Here is a 15,602-nt window from a genome sequence, read left to right on the forward strand (position 1 = left end):
TACTGGTCTTCATGTTCTTTGCACCTGTTAGCATGGGATCTCCAAGCAAGAGCTGTGGCCACTTATTAGGTAGTACCCCAGTCTAGCCTCTGTGAAGTCTAGCCAACACATTTGGGCAGATGTACTGTGTTGGATGGTGAGAAGTGATTCCTTTGCTTTCTTCGGAGCAGAAAGGTGTACTTGAAAACGTGATGCTCAATAGAGACTCCTATAGAACAAGGTACTTAGGGGAGCAGGAATGGAACCTTACCTGAGATTTTTGTCTATTCACACTGAAATGGGCTGAACAGGCACTAGGCCTTTGTTTCCATGTTTGGTGGACTTCAAGTCATAGTCAAATAATAGCTGGGAAGTTGGCAAGCTTATCCCAAGATCAAGTCACACATGAGTAAAGCCCTGGTCTTGTTTCATAAACATATACCACTCAAGAGGAGCTGCCACGGAGACAAACCGATCCATATTACCTGTCTAGAGAGTTCACCTGCTGATTTATCCCCTACATCCCTGCTTTTTTCTGCATACATCTTAGGCCACCTAATGAACATGGCCCAAAATACATGGCCAGATCCATAAAGTATAAGGTGTGACCTCTAGCACCAGTATCAAGAAAAACTCACTTCTAGAGTAGAATCTAGGTGGTCTTTAAAGGACCACTGCTAGGGGGCAACCATGCATAAGCCCAGGGTCTAGATCTCAGGCACGGGGAGCACTCAGGCTATAGACCAGTGGATAGTCTCTGGATGCCTCCTCCAAAACTCAGCTGGCAAGACTTTCTCCTGAACCACTGACAACTTGGCCTATCCATTCTCTCATGGGAAATTCAAGGAATGAAAGAAAATTAAGGAGCTGGTCCCAAATTTCTGCTTTCTTCAAAAGAAAAACTCACTGATACAGTGATTTTGCCATGATTTAACAAATATCTGAAAGAGCAAACTCTCAAGAGCTGCAGGACAGAAATCATCTCTTTAAAGCTTTCCTAGTAGTACAATAGGATGACTACCACAGCCTGATTTTGAATAGTTTATTAAAGGAAAGGTGAAGCATCAGTTTCAAATTGTACAAAAGGAAAAAAAACCTCATATTGCAAATGTACAATTTACAGAATTACTAGCAAAACCAATCAAGGAGACACTGAAAATACAAAATTTCGATTGATTTCAAACTGAACTGGAAACCCATTGGAGTAGCTATTATGCCTTTTTTGTTGCATGGTAGCCTACAGTTCTAAGTCAGCATCTGTTTTCCACATGAGACTGTTGAGCAAAGGATCAATCTGTGCCTGTGCCAGGACACCTCCCAGCGTGCTCCCTGGCCAGAACCACAGGCAGGGCTGGTGTGGTGGACTGTCCAGTCATTCCTGCCCCTTCACTTTCAGTGAAGTCCATATCTCTGGATGAAAGTGAGACCTCAGCCCCCCTAACTGGAGCCCAGGAATTGCTAAATTAGCAGATAAAATATTTTTTGGCAACTGAATTTTCTTTTTCTTTCCCAGAACTATACAGATGTTGAGAAAAATCTGTTTTGTGTTTGTTTACTAAAAGGATGAAGAAAATGCATTTTGCTTTCCTGGACAAAAGATAATCATTGGGTGCACAGATTGTCGTTGTTTTTTTTTTTAAATGCTTTTCATTTTTAGTAAAAGAGCAAGCCTCATGATTCTGTTGCAGCTACTAAAAAACCAGCCCGGAAACAGTTGTGGATGGATTGGTTTGGACATCGAGGCTTACTTTAAAAATCAGAAAGGAAGCAACTAAATGGGCTTTTAAAAACAACAATAGTATCAAGTCATAATAGGTCTAAGCAGACTGTAACTCTAAACCATTGAAGGCTGTCCTGAAGATTCATAATTTCTTTCCTCAAAAGAATTATTCTTAATATGCACATTTAACACTGAAATGTAGCTGTATTTCAAGGTAAGCTTAGGAACTTCACCCTCTAAGCACAGACTTCTATGCAGCACATACTTCTATAATTGGTAAACTTAATTCACAAAATTAGCGCATAAACGTATTAAGTGCATGGGAAGTAGACACAGTTATGTTACACTTAAAATTACTTCTGCATGGCAAAGGAGTTCTTTATGATTATCTTTTTAAGAAAATGGAAGTCTATGTAACTTGAATTTGGCAGGGCATGAAATAAGTGGTAAAAACAGCAAACTGATAACTTGAGAACCATTTTTGTTTTACTGAGAATACTTTATTTGCTGGTAGAAGTTGCTAAAAATGCACAGAACAAATACCGATAGAAAATGTACTGTATTTGAATCCCTATTCTATATAAAATGAACGGTGTACAGCATCTGTTGGAAAAATGGCTGCATGGACATTTCTTATTTTATGCCCCTGTTATAAATAAAAATAAACCTTTTTATTCAAGAGTATATAAAATCTGGGAATCCATATCCATAGAGGGCGTGTGGTTTTTGGCAGAGATGCACTGTCAGAATTTCATCTTAGCGTGTCAATATTCTGCTCCTCCATATTTCTGTATTCCATCAAGTCAACCAAATCCAGTGAGCTCCAAAACACTCTTCAGCAATTAAAATGAGCTGCTTACTCATAGGTTTAATAAAAATGGTTAGCTTTTAAAACATAAAAAGGCAAAATGTTAAAACGGTTTTTAAATTGTACAACAGGAAAATAAAGTTAAAAATATTTTTTTTACTCAATGCGGAGTTTTCATAAAACAGGTGTATAACAGTGTTTATCTTGACAACTGTTTTAAAAATTTAAAATGTTTTCCTCCTTCCAGAAAAAACACATCTGTTTTGGGTAAGTCCAATGTTAGGACACAAATGATTTTTCAGGTCAGTCTTTCTGAGGTGACATTCATCAACACTCCCTTGGGTAATTTACATGCTCCTCTTCTGTCACTGCAAAAGGGGATTGACCTCAACCATTTGATTAAAAAACAAATCAGACCACATCAAAAGTGTTTTTCCCCATACAAGCTATCACAGTATATAGGCCTCTAGCTCTAAATAATAGAGTTCCAGATTCGTAAGTTTTCTTCAGACTTCAGAACATAGGCATTCCAAATCCCTAGAAAATGAGAAACACAATCATTAAATTCATGCAAAAACAAGACCCAGAACCATAAGTAAAAGGTAGTAATAATTTAACATTTACTGAATCGTCTTCTATGATAGCTGCAGAATCAAAGAAATCTGGCCTCAGCTCAGCTCTCTCTCGCCGATTTCTTGACGGGGGCTGGAAAGAGAAGCCAGTTAGTTCATTTATTTTCTGGAGATGAATTAGGACAATGAACTGTGATAATAAGCAGCTAGTATTTCCAGTGGTGCCATAAATATACAGAATTGCTAAGGGTCACTTTAGAAAGAAAAAGGATCTGGCTTTTTACATGGAGCATACATTTTAAAAAATAGCTGGCTTTTAATTATCACTTAGACAAGAAAAAGCTTTCAAATTATGAATTGATTGAGTATGTAAATGCCTAAAAATAATTTGGGGCCTATAAACATAGAACATTCCTTTCAATCATAGCATTATAAAATGGGTCAAATGCTAGGTGACAGAATTTAATAGATTGGAATGACATGATCTCAGGGAAAATCACAACATACAAAGCAGAATGTTATGGGATAAAACATGTCTCCAAATTCATGTTAAAGTCTTAACCCCAAGTACTTCAGAATGTGACTGTTACTTGGAGACAGGGCTTTTAAAGAGGAAATTAGTTAAAAGGTGGGTGGTTTCTAATCCAATATAATTCGTGTCCTTAGAAGAAAGAAAAGATCATGTAAAGGCAAAGAAAAAAGATGGTCATCCACAAGTTATAGCGGTATCAGAATGAAATCAACCCTACTGATACCTCCAGAACTGTGAGAATAAACTTCTGCTATTTAAGCCAACCACTCAGTGGTATTTATTGGCAACCTCAGCAAATTAATACAAAGAGAGAAAGTAATATGATGAATACTCATGTTCCCATCACCCAACTTCAATTATTGTCAAACACTTGCAAATCTTGTTTCATTGAGCAGTTTCACTGTTTTTTTTTTCCTTCTCCATGTCATTTAATCTATAATTCCCATATGTATACATATCGAATTTATGTATCACTAATGGATAGAAATTAAAAACAAAACAAAACACAATCACCAAGCATTACTATTCCTGACAAAGTGAATGTCTTAATATACCTAGTTAATATTCTGCATTTGGTCGTGTTGGACCATAGAGTATATTGTCACTCTCCAATTTAAAGTACAAGAGACTAGAAGCTTCCAGCCAAGATGGAGGTGTAGGTGGATATGCTTCGCTTCCTCCCACAACCAAAAGATGTTAACTAATTTAAAAACAACAGCAAAAAAAACAAAATCAGAACTTCCACCAAGGAGTTAAAGAAGAAATATTCATCTAGACTGGCAGGAGGGTCTGAGGCAGGCGGCTAGAGCAGAGAGAACACATCACAAGGCAGCAGCTAGCAGACTGGGCAGCCCCACATTCCCCTGTGAATGGATAAATTGGGAGGAACAACTGGGAAGTGAGACAGACCATGCACAACCCAGGCTTCCAGCGTGGGAAAAGAAAGCCTCAAATTGACCTCTAGCTGTAAAAATCTGTGAGGATTCTGGCAGTGGTAATAACTCCCAGTCTCAAGGAAGAGTCCATTGGAGGGGCTCATGGGACCCTAGAATGTACACAGGCTCACGAACCTGGGAATCAGCACCATGAGGTAGCAATACACTTGTGGGGTTACAGGAAGAGACCACAAAGAGTGCCACAATGCAGCGAAGTGGGTTGCCCTGCCCTGGTGAATACTAAAGGCCCTACCTCTTACAATGTAACAGGTGTGCCAAGACAAAGAAATATGAGCCAAATAAAAAATCAAAACTCTGTTTTCAGAGAAAAAACTAAATGACGAGGAGATAGTCAACCTATCAGATCCAGAATTGAAAACACTGGTAATTAGGATGCTCATAAAAATGGTTGAGTATGGTCACAATAAAGGAAAAAGTGAAGGCTATACAAAGTGAAATAAACAAAAATATGCAGGGAACCAACAGTGAAGGGAAGGAGACCAGGACTCAAATCAATGGTCTGGAGCAGAAGGAAGAAACAAGAATTCAAAAAAAAGAGGAGAGCCTTGGGAACCTCTGGGACCACTTTAAACATTCCAACATCCAAATTGTAGGGGTGCCAGAAGAAGAGAAAGAGCAAGAAATGGAAAACTTATTTGAAAAAATAATGGAGAACTTCCCCAAGCGGGCAAAGGAAACAGACATGCAAGTCCAGGAAGCTCAAGAGAGTCCCAACGTTGGATCCAAGGAGGAGCACACTAAGGCACATCATAGTTACATTACCCAAGATGAAAGAGAAGGAGAGAATCTTAAAGGCAGCAAGAGAAAAGGAGCCAGTTACCTACAAAGGAGTTCCCATGAGACTATCAGCTGACTTCTCAAAAGAAACCTTACAGGCAAGAAGGGGCTGGAAAGAAGTATTTGAAGTCATGAAAGGCAAGGACCTACATCCAAGATTACTCTAGCCAGCAAAGCTTCCATTTAGAATGGAAGGGCAGATAAAGTGCTTCCCAGATAAGGTCAAGTTAAAGGAGTTCATCATCACCAAGCCCTTATTACTGTATGTGAAATGTTAAAGGGACTTATCTAAGAGAAAGGAGAAGATCTAAACTATGAACAGTAAAATGACAATAAACTCACAACTATCAACAACCAAACCTAAAAAAAATTCAAAAATGAACTAAGCAAACAACTAGAACAGGAACAGAACCAGAGAAACAGAGATCACATGGGGGGTTATCAGTGGGGTGGGGTATGGAGAGAATGGGGGAAAAGGTAGAGGGAATAAGAAGCATAAATGGTAGGTAGAAAATAGACAGGGGGAGGTTAAGAATAGTATGGGAGATGGAGAAGCCAAAGAACGTATGTGTGACCCATGGACATGAATTATGTTGGGGGCGGGGCCAGGTTGTTGGAGGGAGGGGGATGCAGGGCAGAGGGGGATAAAGGGGACAGAATAATGGAGCAACTGTAATAGCATAATGAATAGAATATACTTAAAAAGGAAGAATGAATTGATGAAACATTATAGATGAATCTTGAAACATTAAATAAGTGAAAGAAGCTCATCACAAAAGACCATATATTGTATAGTTCCATTTATATTAAATGTTCAGGATAGGCATATCTGTAGAGACAGAAAGTAGATTAGTGGTTGCCTAGGGCTTGGGGCTGGGGAGAATGGCGGAGGTTGACTGCTAAAGGGTATGGATTTTCTTTTGGGGGTGATGAAATGTTCTAAAATTGGCGTGATAGTGGCACCCCAACTCTGAGTAAGCTAACACTGAATTGTGCTCAATTGTAATTATATCTCTATAAAGATGTTACTAAAAATGAAGAAAAAAGTACAAGAGCATAAAAGTAAAAGATCATTTGGTTTAAAATTTCATCTCAATTCATCTGAAAGAAATAATTTTTTAAAAGATTATTTATTAGATCTAGTGTTTGTTTTTCCAAAAAGTTAAAAAGAAGCAACCAGTTCATCCTTTGCCAGAGTTCAAAATTGGACTGCTTTGAAAGCAGGCTTGAAAACCACGGAGCTCATCCAAATGCCCACAAGACTTACACTGGCCTTCCCCATTGCTAGTCAGTGTTATCCCCTCTTCCTCACATAGGTTTCTGAAAATGTCTTATACCAACACCTTCACATATTTTAACAGAATAAAAATGTATTGAATTTTCTTACCAGATCAATAACCATGGTGTCTTCAAATTCTTCATTCATATCTTCTAACTGGCTCCGGGATGACATCATCACATCTTCAAAGATGGGCTCAGCATCTTCCTCCATTAGGCCCCGACTGATAAGGAAAAAGCACAGTCAGAAAGCTGTTCATATTCACTGAATTTGGAGTCCTGGCTCTTACTTGAGGTCATCTAACCGATAAAAATACACCTTCCAATTACAACCCATACACTGACGGCACAGATTATGATAATGAACTCTAATGCAATTACAGATCATTCATTTGGTTCAAAATTTCATCTCAACTCATCAAAAAGAAATATAATTTTTAAAGATTATTTATTTTTAGAGAGAGAGGAAAGGAGGGAGAAAGAAAGAGGAAAGGAGGGAGAAAGAGAGGGAGAGAAACATCAATGTGTGGTTGCCTCTTGCATGCCCTCCCACCAGGGACCTGGCCTGCAACCCAGGCATGTGCCTTGACTAGGAATTGAGCTGGCAACCCTTTGGTTCGCAGGCCAGCACTCAATCCACTGAGCCATACCATCCAGGGCACAAAGAAATATAATTTAAATTCAATAACAGTAATAGTGGTTAACATTTATTTAGCTATGTATCCATTTGCACAAAAACTCTTTAAGTAGTTGGTACTATTATCATCCCAAATTTACAAATGAGGAACCTGAGCACAGAGGTTTTACAGCTTGCCCAAAGCCCCATACTTGGCAAGTAGCATGCTGCACAGGATTTAAACAATTAAAACCTCAAGGGCCCATGCCTTCCATTCCTGTCCTATGCTGCATAACATAACCTGAATTATGACTTTAATTCCTAAGACCAAACATCAGAGGAATCCAAGTAATTCCACAAAATAACCAGCATCACATAGTTATGTTCTTGTGATACTGGATGTGACACTTACACGGCATGCCTCACTCCAGTTCTCACTTTCATGTAGTTCATTCCTGTTCTGTCCTTCCGATTTAAGTCTTCTAATTTTGGCTGGCCTAACCAAGAGATCTGCATCTGAGGACTAAGAGACAGCACTATTATTCATCTTGTGGCAGCAGATAATGAAATTAGCTAGTAAATCCGATGATAAGATGGCTGGCCTAATCCCCATGTAGGGGAAGTTAGATGGATTTATTCTAGGGTCAAGGGTGAGAGCATTATCAAAGGATCTGCCCTTGTAGAAATGGCAGTATGCTGACCAGAAAGATTCCTAAGTCTCTAAGAGAAGCTGGCCATGGCTATTTGTTAGGTGTGAAGGAAATCCCCAAATATGCCACTTTGAGATAAATTATTTTGAGCTGAAGGCAATTAAGAAGCAATAAATAAAAAAAGGTCCTGCGGAAAAAAAAAAAGGTCCTTTTATTGGTAACAGACTCTTTAGAGTCAGCCTAGAGCCCAAAGAGGGTGGAGGAAACTTTTTCTTCCCCTACTCTACATGTACTTAAATTATCAGCTTCATTCCCCAAATCCCTGCCAAATGAGTGCTTCCCAGATCTCTGCATTCAGCTGCTGTCATACTCACAAGTGTTCCTAGCTGGGCAGCCAGTCCCCTACATAACAAAAATGATGCTGGCCTGGTAGCTCAGAACCCTTGAGTTGAACAAGGTAGGGCGCAACAGTTTTTCTCAGCCCTTCTGAGGAGATTTGGAGTCAGGTGAATGCTGAGCAAAGTCTTCACCTGTACTCAGTACTTACTAGAACATGAATAGTTGCATAAACACACCTTTTGGGACTTTTACAGGATGTAAACTTTAATAATTTTTAGTACATAAAATCTGTTGTTATGAAATTCTCTCTAAGAAGCTGTCTTTACATAATTATGTGGGGCTACCACCTTGATTAAACCTATAAATCTAGAATAGGTGGCAGACTGCAGCAAGGAGGAACTGACAAGTGGCAAACTCAGGGAAGTAAGGCAGGCAGCTCTAATGAGGAGAACCCACCTTGTAGGAAGCTGGTCATATGGTAAAATCATCTAAGAATGCCCAGTTATGGAGTGGCTGACAATTACCATTTCAGCTTTCAAGAAAGGCAGATCCTCAATGCGAAGCTGCCTTATGAAAATTTAGGATCTGAATATCTCTAAAATCTCCTCTTTCCATTTCTAACCAGCTTAATTTATTGAGTTCAAGTGAGAATTCTCTCTCTTATCCATCTGAGTAATTTATAGCATTACCCCAGTATGAGTAGGAACACAAGTGAGAAACTAAGAGAATTTCCAAGTTGGGTGAAAATAACAAAGAAAAAGTTAAGATTTTTTTTAATAGCAAAAGTCACAATCACATTTTTCAGAGCACTGGTACTAGAAAACATTTTAATTGCTACTGTGGGAAAAGGTAAGATCTCGATTTTCTCTTAGCAAAAGGGCAACTGTTTCTTAGAATTTATCAAATATCTTACTCATTCTTGATCTACAAATAGTTTAAAATATAAACTTAATCAAAATGAAGTACTGTTAGTTAAATGGATGATAAAACTAACACAGTCTACATATTTGGTGTTCAGACTAGTATAGACACTTTTTGTCAGTGAATTGACCTGAATGTTTTCTTGCCAAGTACCTCAGAAGAAACAGACCTGCCCAATGACTGCAAACTCCACCTGAAAGTAGCAGTTAGTGAAGAATCATGCACTGAAAAGTCTCTAAACGGCAAACATGCATTTTCAGGCTTATTATACATCTTCTAATGTAAATTATTTAACCTTTATTTGTGGCTTTGTTTTCTCATGAACTGACCAGTTCATGACTTGATGAACAACAAGTTTTAGTTAGTTTCTTTAACAGTTACAGGTTTTTTATCAAGAAATGAACTTGTACTACTTACTTGTGTAAAAAGTCAGGTTCAGAACCATGTTCAGATTCAGGTTCCTGAATCTGCTCTCCCATGGGCCGGCTATTCTCCCGCAGGACAGTAGATGTGAGCTGTGGTGTTGGCAGGGGTCCAGGAGTCTGAATCATGGTGTCAGTCCTATTTAGCCATGTATTATCCAGACTTTCATCTGTAAAATTCCAGTTAAGAGTCACAGAATGTCACGGGTGAAGTGAACTGTGGTATAAGTTACAGCATGAACTATTTTAACATTTTAAAAATATATTTTATTCATTATGCTATTACAGTTGTCCCATATCTCCCCACCCCTTTATTCCTCTCTGCCCTGCAAACCCCCTACCAGCAACCCCTCTCCCCAACTTATTTCATGTCTATGGGTTGTACATAGAAGTTCTTTGGCTTCTCCATCTCCCATACTATTCTTAACCTCCCCCTGTCTATTTTCTACCTACCATTTATGCTTCTTATTCCCTCTACCTTTTCTCCCATTCTCTCCATACCCCATCCCACTGATAACCCCCCATGTGATCTCTGTTTCTCTGGTTCTGTTCCTGTTCTAGTTGTTTGCTTAGTTCATTTTTGAATTTTTTTTAGGTTTGGTTGTTGATAGTTGTGAGTTTATTGTCATTTTACTGTTCATAGTTTTGATCTTCTCCTTTCTCTTAGATAAGTCCCTTTAACATTTCACATACAGTAATAAGGGCTTGGTGATGATGAACTCCTTTAACTTGACCTTATCTGGGAAGCACTTTATCTGCCCTTCCATTCTAAATGGAAGCTTTGCTGGCTAGAGTAATCTTGGATGTAGGTCCTTGCCTTTCATGACTTCAAATACTTCTTTCCAGCCCCTTCTTGCCTGTAAGGTTTCTTTTGAGAAGTCAGCTGATAGTCTCATGGGAACTCCTTTGTAGGTAACTGGCTCCTTTTCTCTTGCTGCCTTTAAGATTCTCTCCTTCTCTTTCATCTTGGGTAATGTAACTATGATGTGCCTTAGTGTGCTCCTCCTTGGATCCAACGTTGGGACTCTCTTGAGCTTCCTGGACTTGCATGTCTATTTCCTTTGCCCGCTTGGGGAAGTTCTCCATTATTTTTTCAAATAAGTTTTCCATTTCTTGCTCTTTCTCTTCTTCTGGCACCCCCTACAATTTGGATGTTGGAATGTTTAAAGTGGTCCCAGAGGTTCCCAAGGCTCTCCTCTTTTTTTTGAATTCTTGTTTCTTCCTTCTGCTCCAGACCATTGATTTGAGTCCTGGTCTCCTTCCCTTCACTGTTGGTTCCCTGCATATTTTTGTTTATTTCACTTTGTATAGCCTTCACTTTTTCCTTTATTGTGACCATACTCAACCATTTTTATGAGCATCCTAATTACCAGTGTTTTCAATTCTGGATCTGATAGGTTGGCTATCTCTTCATTGCTTACTTGTATTTTTCCTGGAGCTGTTACTTCTTTCATTTGGGCCATTTGTTTTTGTCTTGGTGCACCTGTTATGTAGTAAGGGGTGAAGCCACCCATGTTGTCATGTTGTGGGACTGTGTATGGGGGAAGGTTCCCAGAGGGTACAGTGCTGCTTGTTTACTTTTGGCGGGCTTTCAGTCACTTTCCCCACTACCCACAAGCAAATTGGACCCTTCTGATGCTGATTCCCAGGTGGGTGGGTCTGTGTACTTTCTAGGACCCTGCGAGTCTCTCCAAGGAACTCTCTTGTGAGTCTGGGAGTTTCTCTCACCACCACAACCCCCACAAGTTTTTTTCAGACAGAGGTTTTGGGCTTTATTTCCCCATGCTGGAACCCTGGGTTGCATGGGTCTGTCTCACTCCCCAGTTTTCTCCCAATTTATCTGCATGCAAATGTGGGACCGCCTGCTCTGCCAGCCGCTGCCTGGTCTGTTCAGGTCCTCCCCACACTGCCTTGTTTTGCATCCTCAGTTGCTTGTGTGACTTTGAGTTAAACTTCCAAAATTCAGGTTTTTCATATACAAAATAGGAGTATCAGTATCTTACCTCATATATTTGTAGAGATTAAATGAGGTAATGTATAAAACCATGAAATGTTAACTGTCTTTACATTATCATCTATTCCAAGTTCCTCTATCTCATGGTAAAAGGAGAATGGAGCCAGTTTGAAAACCCTGCAACCTTCCTTTACTCAAGCAATAAAAGGCCTGTAGGTCTTAAAGGGGCCCCATGCAGCAGCAGTCTGAGGGCTTTAATGAGAAATCAGCAAATCCTGTTACACAACTGAACACTGGTCACCAGAGGAAAAAAGTTCTTTTCCAAGTCATTCATGTGGGGAAGGGTTAAGAGGCTCACTCTTTCCATGCCTCTAAGTCCTACGTCTTAAGGGAAATCTTGCATGATCACCCACCCAGCCCTAGTTACCATTCTCTTTTAACTTCCAGAGGAAATAGAACCATTCTTGCTAAGAATGGTTCTTGCTAAGACTAAAGTATGCACTGTCTTGCAATGGCGGTGTATATTTGTCATGTACATATATGTTATAGCTAATTAGATTTAAGTTTCTTCAAGGTACTGGGAACATTTTCCTTCTTCTGAAGCTGACTAGACTAGAACAGATTAAAGCATTTGTATACCTAAACCACATACTAATAAAATACTACTTAACTATAAACATCCTATCTATAAAAATTCTAAATTATTTTTTTAATATGGAAGACCTAAAAAATATTACTGTTATGTCTTCCCATTGTTTTTCTCCCCCAGTAAGTCTCAGAGATGTGTCCATGTTAGGTTCCTCATCTGCTGTCAAGCATTCCATCTCTCTGTGTGCATGTCTCAGGTGTCCAAAATTTTGTCAGATGTATGTATATGTTTTATTAGCTTTTCTGTCCCTGGAAATGTCTACTATTGTTTGGGTAAGGTCATTCCACCTGTGTGAGGTTCATTACTAAACCTCTTCTTACTCAGCAAGAATGTTATATCTTCTTTTACTCATACCACTTTTCATTTAATACTTAATTCAAAACTTTTATTCTCTTCTGAACTTAAAATTTTATGATCATAAGAATGGTGCTTAACCAGGTACACTCACTTTTCAGCTCTTTACTACATGTCATCTTTTCCAGAATACCTTTCCTAATTCATTAAAAGTTTGGCCACTTCTTGTATGTTCCCAGAGAATTTTTCTGGCCAATCATTGCATTTACCATGCTGAACTGAAAAATGCATGCTTCTGTCTCTTATCTATACTATGAGCTCTTTTATTAACACCTCATCTCCAGCACTTAGCATGGTTCTTAGGAAGGTGTTTGGTTAAGACTTAATGAATGAATAACTTCAGGAAGAACTTACTTTTCTGGAAGAGATACTGCTAACCCCTCAAGATTCTCCAATGGAAACACTCTTGCAAAGCTCTCTCATGGTTACTCCAAACAAATGGGACTCTGCTGCCTGAAGGTTCTAGGCAAATAACCTGAGCTGCTTGGTAAATTTCAAACTGATATTGAGCAAGTTTTCACTTTTTGCAACTTAACAATTACCAAATTAGGTTATCTGGTCTATAAATGTTTTTCTTAGTCCCAAAGATAATCATATTGGGAGCTCCACTATCAAAACATATTCTTCTTTTGTTATTTAAATTCTCTAGGCTTTAGTTTCTTTGGTGTAAAATCTGGATTACGGTGCTAAATATCCATGGGGATGTACAGTATAGTACAGGGAATGGAGTAGCCAAAGAACTTATATGCATGACCATGGACATGAACAATGGTGCAGGGACTGCTTGAGGGAGTGGAGGGTGAAAGGTGGAGTGGGGCAAAGGGGGAAAAATTGGGACAAGTGTAATAGCTTAATCAATAAAATATGATTAAAAAATAATGCTTCGTTCTATTACTTGTAAAGCAATTTTTAGTCTTTTTTGATATGTGAATATTGACCACTGATCACATTTATTTTATAATTCAACTCCTCGTTCCCCACAGTTCATGAGGTTTACGAAACCACATTTGGCCATCACTGTTATAATATACAAAAGTAAATGATCCATTCAAGTGTTAGCAAGGAAAGCTGTTCTGATATATTTAATTTGTGACAGAGGTCTACCCTCAGCTTACCAGAATCTCTCCTGCATTAGTATGAGTTTTTACAGAATAACATTATAACTATCTTATTTTAAAATTTAATGTATTAGAGAACTATAGTATGGGATCAGTTTTACAAACTACCATAACTATGTCCTTTTTTTCCTTTGTGTCTGTCTTCCTCTGTGTTCCATGCTCTTTTAACTTCTGTTTTCCTTTTTTTCTGTCCCACATTATCAATTCCAACATTTTTGCCTGAATCTCTCAGTGTGTATCAAATATACAAGGACATAATATGCTTAAACAGTATCATTTTGCTTCAACAGATTATTTGCTATTTTTTATCTCTATAATACCAGGAGAGCTATTTGTCTCATATTGTAAAAACAGACTTACCTTCTACTCGTTTCTTGTGAAGCGGGGGCCGTCCTTTTTTATTCCTTACTGAGGAAGTTTTGCTGCTGCTACTTCCACTGTTCACAGACATCCTATCATCTTCACCTCCGGTGACTAACGAATTTCTATAGGAAATGAGTGGAAGCCATACATCTTCCCTCCTTTCCATCATCTGCTCCGTAAGGAATTTTTCAAGGTATGAATGACTAGAAACACAATAGAAGAAGCGATGATTTTCATGGAGGTACTCAATATTTTCATAACATGAAGCACTCTCAGAAGGTTCTAAAGAATCTCTAAGGACACACTTTTTGCATTCAGTCTCTCCCCAGCCAAACAACCTTTTAAGTTGTGAAAATTATAGAAGACAATCATTTAAAGTCTTTAGAAATTGTCTTAAGGTTGTACAAAAAATGGAGAAACCATTTATTCAAGAATATCTTCCACATCTCAGTAATAACAATGACGGTTTGTAGCACTGAGCAACATCCTGCATCATTCCCTTGTCCCCCTCTCCTTCAGGACAACTTGTGTTATAGAAACTCTAACTCTGGGAGCTCTGCTCTGGGAAGACATGGATAAGAAGATTGGGGGCTCCCTTTCTTTCTGTTTAGAGCTGCTCTGGAAGAAGCAGGCCATCTGTGTGTTATGAATATTCTATTCTGGATAGCAGCTGGGAACAACGAGGCCCCACCCCCACAAACCCCAACTTGTTGGGTAGTACTTCCTACCCCAGGCACAGCAGGCTAACAAAACTGGGCCCTGAATGCCTCACCTCAGCTCCCTTGTAGAGCAGAAATTCCGTAACTGAAGGAGAAAGCCAAGAACCAGAGGTAACTCTGGACCCGACCATAGAAGAGGGGTGTTGTTCTGGAATCAGAGGGATACTATCCCAGCACCCAGATCCTGTTCAGTGGCATAAAAATTCTGCCCAGAGGCGGAGGCAGACTATATGATGAAGCTTTCCAGCTATCTGGGAGGACTGACTTTACTTGGAATACAGTATACAATATTTCTTCCCTAAGGGTGTTGGCAGCTCTTTATACTTTAGGCAACAAATGAGAGAGTAGAACAGCCAGACATTTAAGAGAACCAACACCAAGAGCCCTCCTGGAATGAGAAGGTTGTGCACATATGCTAAGCTGCACCTATTCATGAGCAAATAGAACAGGGGATGGGGCCAGCTTTGAAATCATTCCCCAAACCCTACATATCTATCAACATAGGGGGGAAACCTTACTGGCACAGGTGGCTTAAATACAACCTCCAACAAATGCTGGCTGAATAGGCTGTTCTGACCTAACAGCAACTCCTAAAAACCCAGGCTTAAAAATAAAATCACAATAGGCTGGTTTCCAATTCTGCATGCAAGGAGTTTGTAAGTTGCCAATGCATCCTTAACACGTAAAAAGTTGAAAAAAGCAACTCTTGGATCTGTAAGAGTGGAAAATCATTGTAGAGACACAACAGAGGAGGTCACAGCTTACTGGGACAAACACATGAGCACAAATCCCCTTGGGAACCATTGCTGGGGTCAGAAAATCTGTACTATATAGTTCATGAATTCCTGGAGGCACACTGTAGACAAGTCTGAGAG

At 39.1% G+C, this 15,602-nt stretch overlaps 1 protein-coding gene across 5 annotated transcripts in view; it reads right to left on the minus strand.

The window, feature by feature from the left end:
- Positions 1–1,012: 1,012 nt before the first annotated feature.
- Positions 1,013–15,602, minus strand: part of STAG1 (stromal antigen 1) — a 387,806-nt gene continuing 373,216 nt past the window's right edge. For 4 of the 5 annotated variants that reach the window (XM_045856706.1, XM_045856708.1, XM_045856707.1 and 1 more), the window contains 6 exons: positions 14,006–14,211; positions 9,566–9,740; positions 7,651–7,761; positions 6,732–6,846; positions 3,132–3,212; positions 1,013–3,044 (listed from right to left, as the gene is read on the minus strand). In XM_045856706.1, coding sequence (XP_045712662.1) covers positions 3,021–3,044; positions 3,132–3,212; positions 6,732–6,846; positions 7,651–7,761; positions 9,566–9,740; positions 14,006–14,211 — 712 coding nt within the window. In that variant the 3' untranslated portion in view covers positions 1,013–3,020. The remainder of the gene's footprint in view (positions 3,045–3,131; positions 3,213–6,731; positions 6,847–7,650; positions 7,762–9,565; positions 9,741–14,005; positions 14,212–15,602) is intronic. The other variant, XM_045856709.1, reaches the window with a different exon arrangement.

This window comes from Phyllostomus hastatus, unplaced genomic scaffold, assembly GCF_019186645.2.
Source record: "Phyllostomus hastatus isolate PE091 unplaced genomic scaffold, TTU_PhHast_1.1 phas_scaffold_129, whole genome shotgun sequence".
NCBI lineage: Eukaryota > Metazoa > Chordata > Mammalia > Chiroptera > Phyllostomidae > Phyllostomus > Phyllostomus hastatus.